Source organism: Lepisma saccharinum, chromosome 17, assembly GCF_977018435.1.
Source record: "Lepisma saccharinum chromosome 17, izLepSacc3.1, whole genome shotgun sequence".
Taxonomy (NCBI): Eukaryota; Metazoa; Arthropoda; class Insecta; order Zygentoma; family Lepismatidae; genus Lepisma; species Lepisma saccharinum.
Window position 1 is genome coordinate 23,432,746 of NC_139245.1, and position 20,968 is coordinate 23,453,713.

A 20,968-nucleotide genomic window follows, 5' to 3' on the forward strand; every position below is an offset into this window, starting at 1 on the left:
AACACAGTTTCCATTACTTTGTTTTACAACTTTGCATATTTACATCGTGAAAGTACTCTTTCTGACTCGCTCAAAGTGCAAATCACACATTGATTCAAGATCTAGTTTCGAAAGAGGGAGGCATCAGCATTGTAATGCCATCTACTACCAAAAATTAGAACCACTTGATAGTCAATTGATTTGTTGACGAGTTGCTGGGGCAACCGTCGTAAATTGCCGCCTTGCGAAAGGACGGACTTCAAGAGTTTCGTGTGAGATAATATCTTTCGGAAGAAAGTCTTAACTGACCCGATAATATCGTCAAACATTCCTTTATTTTTTCTTTCTTCAAGAGTCTGTATTATAACGAATGCGAAGTGAAGATCGTGTAATGTGCTGACCGTGTCACTGTGTGTGTGTATCTGTGTTCCAAAATTTAGTGAAAACATCCTTACATGACAATAACAGGCTTCCTCAAAACGTCAGTGATCAACATTTTTTACTTATTTTGCAATAGTTAAGTTGTGATTTGATCATAATATGGCGTAGCTCTACAGAACACAATAAAACACGAATCCAAGACAATAATATTTTATGCGTCAGGAATATTATATCTACGAAACTCCATTGAAATATCGGCATGCAAATTTTCTCATTCTGTTACGAGTTTGGGTTTTATGCTGGTAAAATTTATAGTAGTGCAGATAAATAATTAAAATCAGTCACGGCAAACTTGCATGTATAATATTAGGTTCAAGTAGTCGTGATATTGTAGACCGCATTATTTTCACAAAGGGTGATTAACAACAATTGTGTAGGAACACAATAATTATTCAAATGCATAAGCATATTTGTACAACGTGATAAGGTAGAGCAATCATGTGTAGTTTCGTATCGAGTAGTAATTAGCAACATTTATCAGTGTACTTAAAATGATTATTCCTACACCAGCTCGTTGTTAACAAACATACACAGTACATTTAGGCACAATAACTGTGTACTAGGGTTACTAGGTCTGTTAATATGCAATTAGCTGAAGTATACAAACGGCATCTACAGCATTAACAATTGCTAGTTGTTCATAATTTCAACATTTTAGTGGTCATAAACATCTAACGATATACGTAGAGCATTTAAAGCACGGTCGATGTAATTTCAAGCCTTCAGTAGTATTAAGAGCGCCGACAGATTTCAAGAATATAGCCATCTGATTGGCTCTTTCGAGCGCTTGTAGGAAAGGCAACCCCGTAAGTGACCTATCACGTCGCCTACTTCCCCCAGTGGTCCAACAGCTTGGGTTAAAGGGAGAGTGGACGACGGAAATTACAACAGATCTGGTTATAGTTAGTCATTCCAGCTAGATCTGTAGACAAAATCTATTTGTTGACATGTAGTTGCGTTAATGACCACGGCCATGGTGTACTTTCACTGAACTGCCAAGTTCTGGAATCCACGCACACATACAACAAACTTGATTGAACAATATGGAGAACATTGCGGAAACAGAGGAGAAGGAAGATACTGGAAAATCCTGGGATTTGGTGCAAATCCCAAAGCTTCTGAGCCAGCACGACCGTCACATTCTACAAATCACAAGGGACACGGAGGTGATACAGAGTTTCGTGAGGGCTGGGTCAGACACAGAGTCCGAGGATGAGGAACCGGCCACAGATCGCATCGAAGTCAAAAGATTCGCGAAAAAGCCACCGTCGCCAGCGCCACCGGAAGCTGCGAAGGCACCAAGAACCACGAAAGGCGGAGGAGGCCCGATTGACGGACAGGACGACGGAAAAGGAAAGGAGAAAAAGCAGGAAGAAGGGAAATGGTCATCGCATGCTCAGAAGGCAACCTTCGTGCAGCTGACCAGGGACCTGAAGAAACGTCGACGTGGACGCAGGGTTCGTCGAGAAGAGGTATACACTGATAAGGATCGCGCGGCGGCCGTGAATCTTGGGAATAAGGACATTAAGCAGTCTCTCAAGGCCAAGAAGAAGATGGACAGGTGCAAGTTGCTGGCGATTCCTGAAGAAGCGGATGTGTCCTCAGTCTTGGCCCATGGAGAGCATGAGATGAAGTTCGGGAATGTTGAAGTCGGTTTCAAGATTATAAATAAGGTATGGGAATATTTATCCACTTTGCCTTTCTTTCTCAATCCCCAAACCACACTTGTTTGTTTTTTTATTTTCTTTAAATAGACTGTTTTATAATCTCTAATACATAGGTCTTGTCCTGAAGTGATGGTTTTCGCATATCTGAAAAAAAAGGGACTAACATTTGCAAGCACTTTTCGACACTTCAGCACTTTTAATAGAGATTCTCTTTCCGATCCCAGCATTTCAAAATTTGGAGATCCCGCATATCAAGAGTGACAGAAATTTGAAATGTGTGATGAAATTTTCCTTGTCTTCCGCAGTGGAAGATCGAATTAACTTTCACTTACTTTGCAAGAGAGTTAGACTACCCATATTCTAGTCATTTGAGCGGATTTACAGTTTAAGAGAATTTTTCATTATAGCATAGCTGTTTGCATAACGATTCTAATATATCTTCGGGCAATAAATATTGCTAATGTAAAAGAGATTTACAAAGAAATTTAATTTTATATGTTTTGTTTTTAGTGCAACTATTTCACAGATACTTTGGTCAGTGAACTCCCCAAATGGTCCCCTCAGTACGGCCTTGATATACCGCCTCCCTTGTGGAACGTATTTGTAACCACAAGGGAAAAGCAAACTATTCAAATGAATAACTTCCCCTCATCACCGTGGACGTATACAGACTTTATTTTAGGATGGAAAATATTTTGTCCCCATGGGAAACAAACACCTATTCTAGAAGCACACAGCACTTTCCCAATGCTTTCTTTGGAATTATTTGAAAAGTTAACATTTATTTAACTTTCCACGAAAATAAACACAGTGAACAGAATAATTTTTTTCACCACTAGTTTTCCGGCAATAAATGGCCCCCTTCCCAGTTTCCATCCGCTGGATAAGCACATCTCACCACCCCTTTCAAATACGATCCTGACTACATCTGATTATTGAATGGCGTAACACATTCTTCCCAATCCAATTGTAGGATTTTTCCCCATTTGAAACGAAATATTAACCTCCATTTTTGTGTAATGTGACAACAGTCTGTATTTCTTTTACAGCGAAAGAAAAACGTCTTACGAGAGTATCTAAAATAATGATATTATTTTGTGATCACATTGAGGTATTGCTGTTTGCTATTAAATTGAAATTAGTTTGCTACTTTCGCATATATATTATAATTAAAATTTAAACATAGCCAAAGCTGACCTCATCTCATTCAGCGAAAATTTGAAATACTACGCTCGAAGTATTGGTAATACTTATAACTTCTACCTACCTCATGTAAGATACTTAGAATCGCCATTAACCTTTTTTTTAAGTGTGCAGGCTTCATCGTAATAAGGTTCTTTCCTTCCACACAGTAATTGTTTGTTTATATCAAAACTTTTACACTTATTAACACTATACGTTGCTGATATCTCTCCATGATGTAATGATCTTTAAATTAGGCAAAACGTTAACGAACAAAACAACATTTATGTTATAAAAACTACATGAAAGACATTCAACAAAGACAAAAGACAATCTCTCTCCAACTCGAGTTGTTCACAGTATCTCTTCTACAATCTTTTATCTTTTTCTTAACTTCTATCAATTCTCCCCCTCTAACAAAAAAAAATCATTCATAGGTCTTGTTACCAAAGGTAAGTTGTAGTCTATCCGGCTCCTTCTTGTTTCTAGAAGATCTTCGAAATTCTCTGTTTTCTATGTTCCTCGCTTCTGCAGGTACAACTGCCTCTGGTTCCCCATGTCCTGGTGCTGCCTCTGTATACATTGGAAACGTCCAAAACCAAACCTCCAATCTCTGACCTTTATAGTTGTTCTTAAGCTTTCCCACTTGATGTCTGTGCACTCTTTTTGTCAATCCATTTCTAAGTTTCACTTCTAAAAGCCTTGCTCCTACTCTCTTAATCACCTGAGCTTTTATAAACTTAGGCACTAAGGATGGAACATTTTTTACCCAAACTATCTCTCCTGATCTTGGCATCCAAGATTCTGCCTCATATTTATTATTTTCTATCTTTTCATCTATTTGGCAATTTGGTAAGTTGAATATACTTCTCGGCTGATAACTTATAATTCTTTCTGCTGGAGACATTCCTAATCTTTGCCACTTCGAAAATCTTAGATAGTATAAAATACTATCTATACTTTTTGTCCAGTCAATTCTACGTCCCACATTTCTACTTTGAAAATATTTCTTTCTTAATAAGCCTTTAACAGTCTGCACCCACCTTTCCGCTAAACCATTACTTTCCGGATTCCAAGGCGGTGAATGTAGCAATCTTATTCCATGCTTTTCACAAAATTTCTCAAATTGATTACTCCTGAAAGGCGGTCCATTATCTGACACAATAACAGAAGGATAACCAAATATCTGGAAATTTCTGTTTAAACATTCTATAGTTTCTTCTCCATTTGTCGATCGCACCTGCCATATTTCTGTCCATCTAGAGCAACTATCAATGAATAGCAAAAATTTCCTTCCTTCGTATTCAAAAAAATCAACATGTATTCTCTGAAAAGGAATCTCTGTTTGTTTCCATCCGACATATTTGTTTTTGGATGTACTTCTTTGAAAACTATTGCATTCTACACATTGATTTCCCAACCTTTCAAGATCCTCGTCTATTAAAGGCCACCAGTAGAATTCTCTAGCCATCATCTTCATTTTAGGTGTACCTACATGTTCTGCATGTAACAGCTTCAACACTGTTTCCTTGCATTCTTTAGGAATTATTATACGTCTTCCCCACATAAGGCATCCTTTGTTCATGGTTATTTCATTTATATTTTACAGGTAAAGAATCACTATAAACTATGAAATGTTTTCCATAAAGATATTTATGAAATTTCTTAATGCCCGTCACTAAAGCTAACGCTTCCCTTTCAAATTGGCTGTAATTTCTCTCTGAAGGCGCTAGTGTCGCCGAAGTGCAGGCAATTGTTTTCAATTCACCCTCAATCTTATTACACAACTGAGCCCCAACTCCTACACCACTTCCATCTACAATCAATACAATATCTTGATCTGGATTGTATGGAGTTAATATCTCAGCTTTTCGCAATGCTTCTTTGGATTCAAGAAATTCCGCTTTATGTCGATCTGTCCACGACCACACTGCTCCTTTCTTTAGCAATTCATAAAGATGTGTTATCTTCATAGCGAACTTTGGCATGCTCCTATGATAAAATGAAATCATTCCTAAATATGACTTCAATTCCTTAACGTTTGTTGGCTCCGGACAATTCAATATTGCTGTCTTATTCTTGATTAAAGGTTGAAAACCATTACTAGATATCCTGTAACCTAAATAGTCTACCTCTTTTTTGAAGAACTGGCATTTATCGAGATTAACTTTTATATTGTAATATGTCAATCTATCCAAAACTAGATTTGTGTTATTGAAACATTCTTCTTCTCCACGGCCTGTTATAATTAAATCATCCAGGTAGCATTTGGCAAATGTATAATCTAACAGTACTTGATCCATTGTTCTTTGGAAAATCTGTGCACTGCAGCTTAAACCCATTGGTAACCTGTTATACGTGAACAATCCCCATTTAGTATTGAGAACCAATAACTTTTTAGCACTCTCATCGAGTAATAGTTGAAGATATGCTTTGGTCAGGTCCAACACTACATATGTGTCTGCATTCACTAAAGAATTAAGTAAATCATCCACTCGTGGCAAAGGATAAGTTACTTTTTCTACCACTTTATTGACAGTTACCTTAAAGTCAGAACACAGCCGTAGATCGCCATTATTTTTCTTTACTACCACTAAAGGTGTACCCCAATCAGAATACTGAATAGGTGACAAAACTCCCAATTGAACTAAATTATCCAATTCAACCTTTACTTTCGGTTGTAAACTGTATGGAACCTCGTATGCTTTTTTGAATATCGGAACTGCTCCCTCCTTGATTGGTATTGTAGCTTTAAATTGCTTAATAGGCTCACAAATATTACCATAAAAAACTTCTTTGTACTTATTTATTAAGTATTCAACTTTCTGATTAGTCAAACTTGGTTTCTTAGATACTGTTAACAAACAACTGTCCCTAGAAATCGTTAACTGAAACCAAGATTTCCAATCTGGCCATAATTTATCCAACCAGGTCCTTCCTAAAATAGGTGTTTTCAATTTATTTCGGGAAATGTACAAGGGCATTTTTAATCCTCCATTTTCTAACTGCACATCCAGCATAACTCTCCCTACTATTGGTAGTGGTCTCCCATCTGCATTCCGTAAAGTGAGAACACTCTTTGTAACTGGAATGTTCCTAAAATTCGTTGTATGGAATTCCTCATCCCAAACAGATACTGCTGCACCCGTATCCACTTCGAATTGGACCTGTTTGCCATTGCACATCAACCTAACTAAACAATTATCAGCTTCACTTCCAGAGCTACTCATTTCAACATCCGATTTTTGTACATATAATTGATTCTTATGTACATTATTCTCATGTGAAGGTTCACTTGAATTCTCATTAAGACTCATTAAGTCTAACCTACTTTTCTTATTACCGTACACAGGTTGTTTAACTTCCACATGTACGCCGTTTAACAACAAAGGCTTCATAGATGTATCAACATCTGATTTAACCCTAGTTGCAAGTAGATAGTAAATATGCCTTTGAGGCCAATTCTGATTTCTTGACCAAACGACCACAAAAACCTCAAAAACTCACTTTCTCTCCCTGTTTTGCGCCTTATTTATTACGCTGACGATGTTTCACGGCGCAGAAAAGCAGTGATGAGTGAAAGATGAGCTCTCATCCTCTCATCCTCTCATCTTCTCATCTTCTCATCTTCTCATCCTCTCATCTTCTCATCCTCTCATCCTCTCATCTTATGCACCTTATCGTAATCTTCCAAGTCTCGGGGACACCAATGTTTGTATATCGTGACCTTTGTAAACCTCTCTCGGGAACGATGTGCCACACACACGCGCGCGCGCCTCATTTATTACGCTGACGATGTTTCGCAACGAAGAAAACGGCACCAAAACATCAAAAATTTATTTTACTCATTTGGCGTTCGCCAAAACCTCAAAAGTCCCGGTCACCAATGTTTGTATATCGTGACCTTTGTAAACCTCTCTCGGGAACGATGTGCCACACGCGCGCGCGCTGGCGCTTCTTATTGCTAGGACATTGACTATAGCGCTTATTGTGTTTTAGTTTACTGCGTGCTTCGAGCCTCGAAGCGCCTGCCAGGCCATCAATCATCCAACCTGCGTGGAAATTCTCCTCTCGCAACACTCTGCCCCCGAGAAGCGAGATATCATTATCCGGCCTACTGCGTGCTTCGAGCCTCGAAGCGATCGCCTGGCAGGTCATCAATCATCCAACCTGCGTGGAAATTCTCCTCTCGCAGCTCTGCCCCCGAGAAGCGAGATATCATCATTTTATCTCTAGCCTGTTGCGTGTTTCGAGCTTCGGCCTCGAAGCGATCACCTGTCAGGCCATCAATCATCCAACCTGCGCGGAAATTCTCCTCTCGCAGCTCTCTGCCCCGAGAAGCAAGATATCATCATTTTATCTATAGCCTGTTGCGTGTTTCGAGCTTCGGCCTCGAAGCGACCCGGCTGCAGGTCATCACCCGGCCTGCGTGGAAATTCTCCTCTCGCAGCTCTCTGCCCCGAGAAGCGAGATATCATTATTTTATCTATAGCCTGTTGCGTGTTTCGAGCTTTGGCCTCGAAGCGACCCGGCTGCAGGTCATCACCCCACCAAAGGAGGGGTAATCCTGTGGGGTGGGGATTCCTATATATAACGTAGCAGTTTTCTTTCTATCATAGTGAACGTCAATCGTGGCAGTTTAGTATTCTTTAATTTGTTTGTTTGGCAGTATACATACATACATATCATCGTGGAAGTTTTTTTAGTGAGCTACAAGTTTATTTTCAAGTCTCTCTATTTTTCTTGAAAGGTGAACGTCAATCGTGGCAGTTCAGTATTTTTTAATTTGTTTGTTTGGCAGTATACATACATACATATCATTGTGGAAGTTTTTTTTAGTGAGCTACAAGTTTTTGAAGTCTCTCTATCTCTTTTGAAAGGTAAGTTTTTATTTTTTTCATGATATATTTATATTTTGTTTTGCGTCTGACACACATATATTCAAGAGGAGTCATAAAAAAATTGACACACACACTTACATGTCGCATATTTTTTACCTCCTACAACAGTGCACACACACACACACACACACACACACACACACACACACACACACACACACACACACACACACACACACACACACACACACACACACATACTGTTCGCGTCTATAGAGGAGCCCAAGTTAAGAGTTTAGTATGGGCTGTTATGGGCTTTTATTTTTGAGATCCCCATCCCCATTCTGCCAGAAACAAAAGTTATTAACATGCGAAGAGAAAATAATAAATATGCAAAAAGGAGAAGAAATGTAAGGTTTTGATGCTCTATACCTTCTATTACAATTCAGAACATTCAAAAAATGCGCTTTCCTTTCTTATGTTAAGCGCGATTTGGGGAGTCAAAAATAACAGCCATCCCCCTGTTGCCACTCGCTGCAAACACGTGTTGGGAAGAGGGAAGGGGGTGGGGAATGGCCAGGCAAAAGTTCGTGAATAGGCTTCCGTCTTGGGGGCCAGGTCAAGAAATTTATTATTTGTGTGTGGGCTTTCTTGTTTTGGGGAATTTTTCTCTGAAAACAGGCATATTGTATGCATTGGTGGATCTAGCGGGAATATCCCCGGTTCACTTGCTCTTCCCAAAGGATGACTAACTATTATAAAAAGTTAGATAGCATTATATTAAAAGAACATAAAATAATCGAGCAGTTCTTTTCCAGATAGTAAAGTTTGACGCAAATGCATAAATAGGGGGAATAGATTTATGAGATACCTAAGTAAATTTAATCCGGAACTTGTTGTTTGAAAGGCAATAATATTAACTGATGGACACAAAGCGAGGGCATTTTAGATTGAATATTTCCAATGTCTGTCTTTTTTCTATTACACAAATACAACAGAACTTCATCTATTTCACACCTCTAGTTTTTGATTAATTGAGTTTTAAATTCACTTTTCTGCACAGATATGTTAATTGGGACTGGACGGACTTACGGTTTTATGTGAGATACGAACCTTTAAATGCCTCCACAGGGTATGGAACTCTAATCCCTTAATTAAAATGCGACGACCGGGGTCCTTTGGTGTATGCCGGTATTATAATGAACACTGTTCAGTTTCAAATGAGACAGTGCACCGAAAAATGTGAAAGAGGCCTCCCCGATGGGGCAGTGGTAACGTTGTCGCCTTTATGTGCATAAAGGAAAGAAAAAACACTGTGATAAAATAGAGAGCAAGACGTATAAAAAGTATATTCGGAAACAGTTATTTTCAAATCTTCCTCCACGGACCGTCATTATTGTGGACCAACAGCTGCAAGAATGAACAGCTTCCCACCAAGTCATGCATTCTTGTATGTTCCAGTCAAAGCAAACTATTGTAGGTGCCAGCACCCATGTTGTGACCCCACGCTTTTGATGGGCAATTGTTCTCCCATATTTAAATATAAGGGGAATTTGATGCTGAACGTGCTGCTATTACATTAAATTGCAAGTTTAATTTCATCTTAACATCGGAAATTATATCGGAACATCAGTGTTGTGAAACTAAGAATTTTAATAAGACGATCGTCAATAACAGAAAAGATATCGGATCTAAAAATAGCATTAAATTTGCACAGCACTTGTTTACGTCACCTTGAATTTTCACAATTTAAGTGTTTTATTCTTGTGAATCTGGTAAAGAATAATACATAATAATTCCACGCAACTGCACTTTTTTTATAGCTAGTTGTTATTAATACCCGACTTATTTTTTATCGTGATATCATACTTTTCCTCATAGCTAGTAAATATAGTTCTCTATTTTATACATACACATTTATTGAGAAGAATAGTTATTACAAGAAATATGTTACATTCTGTTTCATATCTCGCAACCTCTAGGATTTTCTTATTTACAGGAATTATAATCTTAAAAGGACGAAAATACGAGGGGGAAATGTCTGCTTCATACAAAGAAAACATATGTTAATATTAAGTTATAGGATAGGGCATAGTGTATAATAATAAATATTATGCGCTTATCCACTTAATACATTTTCTTTTTGTAATTTAGGTAGTTTCCCCGATTCCTACTCTCGCCGTTGAATTGCACATACTCGCAAGTTGCAACAAGAGGAAACATAAAACCGTAGTGCAGAAATCTATTTTTTTTTAAATTATAGACCCATAGCAGCTAGGGACGACCAAAATAACGTCTAGTTTAGTGCTCTTTGTGCATAAATATACTATATTTAGCCCGTCTGAGCTACCCTGTCGTTGCGCTTTAATATATTAATTCTTAGGTTCAGGACAACGTAATTTTCAGAAATTTATGACTTGCTACATAATCCTAAAGCTTTTGCTAAACAATTTTTTTGTTATCGATTTACACAAGAAGTTCTTACCTTCGTTGAAAATAACATTTGAATAGCCATCCTATCGCACTCCAATGTAAAGCTTAGGGCAACCAGATGACGAACGAAATTATTTAGGGAAAAACAGGGCTGGTGCCTCTAGAGGAAAAGTTTGGCAGTGAACAGCCCCGTTGACCACTAACTTTTGTTGTTGCGTGTACCACAGCAGACGCTCGATGTGCACTGGAGCTTTCTTCTACTGCACACCATGCGGCAACGCTGTTGCCATAAGCCCCATACTGAACTCTTAAGTTGGGCTCGCTAATAATATATATATGTGGAAGGAAAAAAAAAAATGTCTAGCATTTTTTCAACTTTTTTTCCTTCTGTTTCAGTGTGCTTTCCCCTACCAACCCCCCCAAAAAAATTTATCTGTATATATAAATAACAGAGGAAAAATGGAACCGCAACCAGGTCCCTCCGGTCTTTGCGGGAAAGTGGCATGTCGCAACTGTGGAAAATTAATTTCTAAACCTAATATTGCTAGGCATTTGAAAAAATGTCGTCTACCGGAACATGATGTCGTAGCCCCCCCGGCAAAGAAATCTCGCATTGATGCGCATGAATGCGGCGGTGCTTTGAATAAAAGTGCACGCATTATGACGTATAAATCTGGAGCTGACGAAAAATGTGACTCGAGCACCTTCCTCGACAATGTGAAATCTCTAGTAGTTGATCAATTACGGGATTGCATCGTTAATGTTGCAGTTAAAATTCATCTCGTCTTGACCCTGCTGTATGAGAAAGTTGTCTCGTCCGAGTCAAGCACTTTCAGCTTTTACGTAGGGTGCAAAGGCTTACATGAGAGCAATCACGACGATTTGGAGGAAATTGTGACACGGCTATTCGAGCACTTGGGACAAAAACAAGAAGAGTTTGAAGGTCGTGGAAGTGGATGGAGTTTTTGCGGTCGCAGCCACATGTTACAGCTTCGAGTCTGCAATTTCAAACCATTACGCAGCGCTCAAAAAAACAAAAAAACAAAAAAAAAGCAAAATGCAGTGTTGAACATAAAAAGTAATGATGCGAAGAGTTTCCTATGGTCTGTCATCGCCGCATTACACCCAGCTAATAATCACCCCCAACGTCTGTCCAATTACAGAGGATATGAGGGGGGATATGAGAATATGATGAGAGGAATTTCCTATCCTGTGCCCCTGAATAAGATCAATCAATTTTTAAAAAACTATAGAGAGGAAAAAAGAGAAGATCTCGATATTTCTGTGTTTGGGGTTGACGATTCCGGCAACATTCGTGTGTTAAGACCTGCGAGAAGCCAGAATAATGTAATTCGACTCTTGCTTGTAGATGGCCGTTACAGTTTGATACGGAATTTCTCACGATTAGTAGGAAGACAGATCAGCAAGGATCACGATAAGATCGAAATTTGCGATCGATGTTTGAGAATTTTTCGCGTGGGAAAGAAGACGAAAGAACAGCACAAGTGTTTTGGCTCCGTGACTGCAGAACCCGAAGATGTCATGCCGGAACCCGGAACCAAGATGAAATTTCAGAAACACCAGGCTCTTCTCCACCATCCCGCTGTCCTTTATGCCGACTTTGAAAGCTTCCAAGTTCCCATGACGTCTTGCAACCCTGATCCCTCTACCTCAAGCACAATCCAAATTTTTCACCACGAGCCTTGCAGTTTCTCCATCTACGGAGAAAAATTGAATGATGTCATCTTGTATTGCGGACCTGATGCGGCAAAACATTTTGTTAAGAAGATAGCGGAATGCGCGAAAGAACTTGCACCCAGCCTGAAAGGCTCTTACGTTTCTCCACCTGCTCTCACGACGGAACAACAGCGGAGACATGACACGGCGACAAGATGCGCGGAGTGTGACCAAGCTTTCACCCCCGAAAATCACAAGGTCGTACACCATGACCATCAGAATGGATTATTCCTGAGCACGATCTGTAATTCGTGCAATCTTAAGATTAAGGAGTCGCATTTCGTTGCCGTGTTTCTGCATTACACGGAGAAGTACGATACGCATCTGTTCGTCAAAGAGCTCTACAACATAACGACTCGAATCAGTATCATTCCGAGAACGAGTGAGAAGTACATCGCGGTGAGAGTGTGGATCCCTCTCGAAGAAGGAGGAAGTGTGGAAGTTAGAATCCTGGATTCGTACAATTTCCTGTCCTCCAGCCTGGCCACCCTTGCAGCTCAACTCGGCGACGAAGATCTTGTGGCCACCAAGCAAATGTGTTTTTCGGGAGGAGCTGAAAATTTGAATCTGTTGCGTCGCAAGGGCGTCTACCCCTACGAGTACGTCAACGATTTCGACAAATTTGACGAGACGGAACTTCCACCCCGGGAGGCATTTTATTCCCATCTCACGGAGGACGTCTGTTCCGAAGAGGACTACGAACACGCCCGTAGTGTGTGGACGGCCTTCAATTGCCAAACTTTTCGTGATTATCACGACCTGTATTTGAAATTGGACGTGACTCTCCTCATGGACATTTTCGAGTCGTTTCGCAAGAGATGCATCTCGATCTACAAGTTGGATCCTGCGTATTTCTTCACGACGCCGGGATTGACTTGGGAATCGATGATGAAATACACCAACATGGGACTGGGACTCATCGCAGAGAAGGAACAGTATGCCTTCATGGAGAGTGCGATACGCGGTGGCATCGTCCAATGTCCCCGACGCCATGCTCAGGCAAACAATCCTCGTACGCCTGGTTACGATGCATCGAAGCCCAACACCTACATCGTCTACTGGGATGTCAACAACCTGTACGGCCACTCCATGTCCCAGTGTCTTCCCATCAGCGACTACGCGTGGATGACCAAAAAGGAACTCTCCTGCGAGGATTTTTTTCTCAACTGGAGCGAAGATAACGAATGGGGCTGTTTCTTGGAAGTGGATCTCGATTATCCCGAAACGCTTCACGAGAAACATCACGGATTCGCCCTGGCCCCCACCAAAGAGAAGCCACCTGGAGGATCATCGGAGCCAAAACTCATACTAAGCGTGGAGAACAAGAGGAATTACGTTGTGCACTACCGACTCCTTCAATTCTACGTGCGTCACGGCTTGCAGCTGAAGAAAATACACAGAGGATTGAAATTTAGGCAGAGCAGGTGGCTGGAACCATACATAGCCGAGAACACGCGACGCAGAGCGCAATCGACATCGCCTGCAGACAAGGATCTGTACAAACTGTTCAACAACGCCATCTACGGCAAGACGATGGAGAACGTGCGCAATTACATCGACGCAACGTTGGTCACGGACGAAAAGAAATTCGAAAAGATTGTCGCGTCCCCCTACTTCAAAAACTTCACCATTTTCGACGAGAATCTGGTATTCGTCGAGAAGAACAAGAAGCAAGTGATGCTCAACAAGCCGATTGCCATAGGTGCCACCGTCCTTGAACTATCAAAATTGCACATGTACCAATCGTACTACGACCAGTTTCAACTCTTTTACGGAGATAACATCCAAATATGCTACATTGACACGGATAGCTTCATTTTTCTAATCCAAACACCAAGCCTCGAACGTGATCTGAGTTCGATGAAGCATCTTTTTGATTTCAGTAACTTACCATCAGGCCATCACTTGCATTCGACGGAAAACAAAATGATCATAGGAAAGTTCAAAGACGAAGCGGCTGGTAATTACATCAGCGAATTTGCGGGGCTTCGTGCCAAAATGTACTGCGTCAAGATTGCAGATAAGAAAGAGATCAAGAAAGCGAAAGGGGTAGGAAGAACAAGTACTGCTAAATTCAACATGAAAGACTACAAAGAATGCCTCTTTCATGGTGAAAAAAAACTCAGCACAGATCATCGCATTGCGAATACTTTACACGAACTGTACACGACGCGCGTAACCAAGGTCGCATTGGATGCAAGGGACAACAAGTTGCGTGTTCTCGATTGTCAAATACATACCAGAGAGTGGGGCCACTGCAATGGAAGCGATAAATGTGACGTGTGTTAACTGTAACCCCATAGCCATGAAGTTCGCTGTGTTTTTTGCTATTTTTCAAAAAACAGACGGAGGAAAAAAAAATGAAAGGGGAGCCCTCGGGCGATGAAAAGTTGCAAGTTGTAATTATGTCGTTAAGGCTCGCTCTAAACACGAGGCTTATTAAATTCAACTCTTACTTTTTTCTTCTTCATAATTACATGTTCTCGAGCTTTTTGAATTGCATCGCCGCAGATAAAATCTTCTCTTCTTTTCTCTTTATTCGATCTATGAAGGGGCACAGCATGTAGAAATTTAATTTAAATAACAGGAACAATGAATCTTTTCGGTTTTCGCAAACAGACCATTATGGAAACTGCACCAATAAATTCCAATAACCTCTTACCTTCCGTGTTAACTAAACTCAATGGTCTACTCATCGTTCACCTTAACAGCATTTGGACAAAACTGGATGACGATGTGGGCAAGATGTTTTACGTTTTTAATAACAATTTACATTTTTACAAAATTCCGATCGATGGAAAACTTCAAATCACCGTGAATCCGGAAAACGTAGGCGAAATCAAAATATCTACCGGCAAGAACATTTTTCGAATCAAGCACGACAAGATGCTTTCTAACATTACGTACGATGTTTCTGCAGGAGATTGTTTATACGTGGAACTCCTAGGAGATTACGACAAACTCATTCCTCTCTTCGTAGAATTACGAATCGTCTATCCTATTATAAATAACCGTTAACCAAAAATGCCTAACGACATTTTCGGCAACACCAAGCGTGTAGACCACGCAGAAGAGATTCTCATGCTCGACGTCCGAATTAAAAAGTTGAGGAGCGATTTGATCGCTTTGCAGGAGACCTTAAACAAAAGTTTAGAGTCGGAGATCGCTACGCTCCAAACGCAATGTCTCGACCCCATTCTGAAAATCGATTCCGAACTGAAAACGCTCATAAAAAATTATGTCGACGTACCTTCTTACGACAACGTTCAAAATATACAGTTGAGCGTGGATAAGCTTCAAAATGATTTGGCCAAATTACAACAATTTCAATCGAAAAATGAAGATTTGGAAAAATTGAAACTCGAAATCGAAGAACGAACTTCGGCAATCGAAAAGAATTTCTCTGAACTTCAAACCGTCGTGAAGGATATTGATGTAGAACGCTTGCATGTTGTTGTTTCCAAATTACAAGAAGAATTCGCCGGCACGTTGGAAGAAATTAAATCCAAGTTACAGACTTTGGAAGATACCATGACGAACCTACCATCGTCAGACGAACTGCAGGTCATCAGCAAAAGCGTCGCGAACATAAAAATTCAATTGGAGGCTTATCAAGATTTCGAACACATTCAAACCACCATCGCTACGCTTCAGGCGTCTCTGGAGTTGATCAACGAAGAAATTAAAAATATTCACGCTGAAGCCAGTGCGTTGACGAGCATACAAGACACGTTGAGCACGGTTCAGCAGAAGATCGAATATTTAGAAAATTTGAACATCGAAACAAATCTTGCTCATTTTCATCACGTACTGGACAACATACAGGGTGACTTGGAATCGTTACGGACAAGCGTACCTTCGAGCGAAGATTTGGAAAAATTGAAATCGGCGGTGAGGGCACTATCCGATTCGAGCGACATCAAAAGTTCATTGAGCGATCTCGAGAGTAGGGTGGCCAATCTCCCCACCTCAAAAGAATTACACGCTTTGAAAAGGAACATATCACGTATGCTGAAACGACTAGAAACAGAAACGGCGAACGTGGAACAGATTCGAGACGAACTTGCTTCGCTGGTGTCGACGCTACCCACTTCGCAGAGCGTCGCCGACCTTCACACGCAGTTTACCGAAATGCGAAGCATCGTGAACGATCTTACCGAGAAAAGCTCGAAATTGAATCAAGTCGAGAACCTTCAGAGTATCGTCGTCAACATCAGAGATCAAGTTGGAGTGCTGGAATCCACGCAGGAATCGACGCTGGCCTCTTTCGGTGCCAAATTACAAGAACTCAACGAAAACTTCAAGCAGTTGAACGTGGAAGTGAAAATCAAACCGTCATTTTCTACAGTAACAGATACCATCGTCGAATATTTGTTGCCCGTACAAAATACACTGGGACAGCTTCACAGCAACCTCGTTAGCGTCGATACTAAATTCGCTAAACTGCATTCTCTGCAAGCCATCGAAATCAACAGCGTACCCAATCAACAGAGAATCTCCACGTTCGTCGAAGGTAACAAACTGTACATGTTACATCCTTATCATCCGTACTACAAGTTTCTCCTCGATGGTACAATTCAGATAAACGAATTTTCGTACTGGTCTCACGGCAGAAAAGCTAGCGTTCCCACCATGACCTTGATATCGAATCGTGGTGTTCAGAAAGCAGGAAACATTCCTCTGGCACGTTGGAACGAAACGCGCAACATATATGAAATACACGAAGACGAAGATCTCACCGTTTTCGACGTGAGTGCCGGCGATAAGCTGATCATTCAAAACACGAGCGAAGTGCCACCCTCTTTGAATCCCATCACGCTGGTGCTTCTCTTCAAACGTAATCTCTAAAAAATGTCTAGGCAAGCCATCGTCGAAGAATTGCATAAACCTGCACGCCGCAACTACAAACGTTTAGCTGTGGTAACCAAGGGAATCGATGACCTCTGGCAAAGTGACCTCGTGGAGATGAGTAGCGGCAATCTAAAAAATGTGCATAAATTGAACAAGGGTAACAAGTACCTCCTCACCGTCATAGACACGTTTTCGAAATTCGCATGGGCTCTACCTTTGAAAGCCAAAACAGGAACGTGCGTCACGGAAGCATTCAAGACAATTTTTCGCGAAAGCGACAGACGACCTCGGTTTTTGCAAACGGACAAGGGGAAGGAATTTTACAATGCCGTATTCCAAAAGTTTATTCGGAAACACGACATTCGACATTATTCAACCTTCAGTCACATCAAAGCCAGCATCGTGGAAAGATTTAATCGAACCTTGAAAACACACATGTGGAAACGATTCACACTTCGAGGAAATTACAAATGGGTCGACATACTGCCGGAACTCGTCGACACTTATAATAATACGGTACACAGAACAATAGGCATGAAGCCAGCTGACGTTACGAAATCTGACGAGCAGCGTTTAATTTCTACAGTTTACTGTCCAAAGTACACTCCCACGACTACCAAGAAATCAAAATTCAAAATTGGAGACCAGGTGAGGATCAGCAAATTCAAACGCACCTTCGAGAAGGGGTTCACAAAAAATTGGAGCACGGAACTTTTTACGGTGGTTCGAGTTTTACCCGGAAACCGACACACGTATATAATAAAAGATAGTAGCGGTGAGATTTTGAAAGGAAGATTTTACGAAGAGGAACTCTCTAAAACAAAACATCCCGACACGTACCTCATCGAGAAAGTATTGCGTAGAAAAGGCAACAAACTGTTTGTCAAATGGCTGGGACTTCCAGAAAAAAGTTGGATCAACGCGAACGAAGTAATCTTGTGAGTACGTGGAACGTGGTGAAGCGTCTACCGGATTCGGAAAGTCAAACGAAAAAAAAGAACGGTGAGTTGCTTCCCGACAGCATCCGCTGTCTGATCGTAGGTCCTTCAGAGTGTGGGAAAACAACACTGCTCGTGGACAATTTTCTCCTCGCACCGAATTGGTTAGATTGGAAGAACAGGCACCTCTACGTATTTTCGAAAAGTTTGGAGCAAGCGAAATACCAGCAACTGATGAAACTGTACGATGGTCTGGACATTGCAACGTTCTCTTCGGAAATAAAACCACTCGACGATTGTCGTGAAAATTCAGTTGTTGTGTTCGACGATGTTATCCTGGAAAATCAAAATGAAATTCGCAATTTTTTCACGCAAGGTCGTCACAAAGGAATAGATTGCTTCTTCCTAGCTCAAACGTTTTCCAAAATTCCAAAACAGTTAGTACGCGACAACGCTAATTTCATATGTTTGTTTCGTCAAGATCACACCAACCTCAAGCACGCGTACGATGACTACGTAGGCGGAGACATGAACTACAATCAATTTTCGGAACGCTGCTGCTCCCACTGTTGGAACAGTGACGATTTCGGATTCGCGACGATCGACATGACGAGAAAACCCAACGACGGAAAATACAGAAACAAAATCAACGACTTTCTAAACGTTGCAACGTTGTGAGAAACGACGTGTATAAATAACGATATGACGAAACGAAAAATCGAAGACGAAAATCTCAAGCTTCGCGATTACCTCGCGAAACGCTTCAAAGGTTGGAAATCCGAGAATCGCGGATTCTACGAAGAGAAGAAACGTCAAGATCAACCTGTGATCGACGCCATCAGCGATCTAGGTAAAGAAATTAAAGGTGTCACGGAACAAAATAAAAATTTGATCAACGAACTCGTACCACTTGCAGCTAAAAGTTACACCGTACCCACGCCCATTTCGAGCATTCCTTCGACGCCGTTCGAACTGAAGGACGTACCGGCACGACGTCGAGCCATAGGTAGCACGCCGTCGTCTTTGGATAAGATTGAGTTAGGACCTTTGGCACGAGACTACCTGAGCACGGGAAAATTCGACAAAGATGAAGTGTTCGGATTGTATCCGAGCATGGAGAGCAACGAAGGCGGCGGTGTGGTTTGGAAGATTGGAAAATCGAAGGTGAGCTTCGAAGGCAACGACATTAAAGTTAATTTAGGCGAGAAGGATAGTTGGAACAGGTATCCGGGTACGGTGGGACTGTGGGAACTCGTTGCCAAAAAGCAGCCGAAAGATTACACTGACGAAGATTACCAGAGTTACAAGGAAATTTTGATCATGACGGATGCCTTATACCAGAACAACGACGCCTCGCAGAATAGGGTGAAATCGAGCAGCGGCGAGAAGTACAGAAATCTCATCAAACCGATTTGGAACCAGGTGAAAACAGGCAGCGGCGTCAAACTCTACAACACCCTGCCCAAAGAGTTTGTGTGGGTGGACGACGTGCGCAAGCTCATAGACCGATTGTTGGTTATTGCAGGAGAGGAGAATGCAGGCAATCGTAATTTCTACAACGAGAAGGTAGGAATTGTGGACATGATCAGCACAAAACTTTCCAACTTCATCGTGAACAACGACAAGGGCATAGGTTACCTCATTAAAATTATCAACACGCTGCCTCCGAGATTCTGGAACGTGGCCGAAGGAAAGGGACTCGTGAACGACATCATCAACAAGTTACCTTTCGAGATGCATTTACCCGGCTACCAGTTCTGCGGACCGGGTACCAAACTCGAGAAAAGATTGGAGAGAGGAGACAAGGGTGTGAATCCGTTGGACGCCGCATGCAAAGATCACGACATTGCCTACAACACCACTCGCACCGATCTGAATGCACGTCACGAAGCAGACAGAAAGTTAGAGCACGCAGCTTTCGAAAGATTCGTTAGTAGAGACGCTTCGCTGGGAGAAAGAGTTGCAGCACTGGGCACCACCATCGCCATGAACACGAAACAAAAATTTGGATGGGGTGTATAAATAAATAACATACAGTAAAAAAAAAAAATAATAACAACATGTCTTGCATAACCGATTTGCCGCACGAACTGCTATGTAAAATATTCAAACACGCTTGCGAGGATGTAGGGAAACTTTTACACGTAGCAAAAACAACTCCGAAATTTCGTATCCCTTGTGAAATGCTTATCAAGGACCATCTTCGGGAGATCAGTGGAATGAGGAGCGGTGATCTTGACACTCTTCTTTCGGTTGCGGGGGAAAAATTAAACGATAGGTTAGACGAACTGCACGAGACGAGACAGGGGAGAAGACGATATACTGATGATTGGTGTAAGTCCAAACAGGAAACTGAAGAAATCATCACGCACATCATTGCGTTTTCCGAAGCACGAACTTTCTTCCTCTAACGCACACACACAAAAAAATCTTCGATACAAATCGTGAAAAAAAATATATATATAAATAACACACATCGTGAAAAAAATCTTCGGTATATATAAATAACACACATCGTGAAAAAAAAAACTAAATTTCTCTAACACACACTGAAAATTTCTCTTCGATATGACAACTGAAAAAATGAGTGACCTCCAAGCATTAAAACAAATGCTAAATTTGTCAGTAGAGTATGTAAAAATTCGGGAATTGGAAGTGGACAAACCTTACACGATAACTTCCGGTTCAATTGTTTCTACCCAGTATGGTCCCAAGGCGCGTCTGTTGCTCAACGCACAATACAGTCTATTTTTACCAGATCGATACGCTGACATGTTATCCAACGAGAAGCTAGCTATTTTAATCGAGAACAAAACTCGAATCGTGTACAAGGGTACAAAAGAACTTCTTGGTAAAAAAACAAAGCACGTAATAGAATTTGTGTAACGACTCTGCGCGA

The 20,968-nt window shown here is 41.0% G+C and overlaps 1 protein-coding gene across 1 annotated transcript in view; it reads left to right on the forward strand.

Annotated features, from left to right (window-relative positions):
- Positions 1-232: 232 nt before the first annotated feature.
- The window catches only part of LOC146001609 (outer dynein arm-docking complex subunit 4-like), a 46,922-nt gene continuing 26,186 nt past the window's right edge, over positions 233-20,968 (forward strand). The window contains exon 1 of the mRNA XM_083139143.1: positions 233-2,093. Coding sequence (XP_082995269.1) covers positions 1,464-2,093 — 630 coding nt within the window. The 5' untranslated portion in view covers positions 233-1,463. The remainder of the gene's footprint in view (positions 2,094-20,968) is intronic.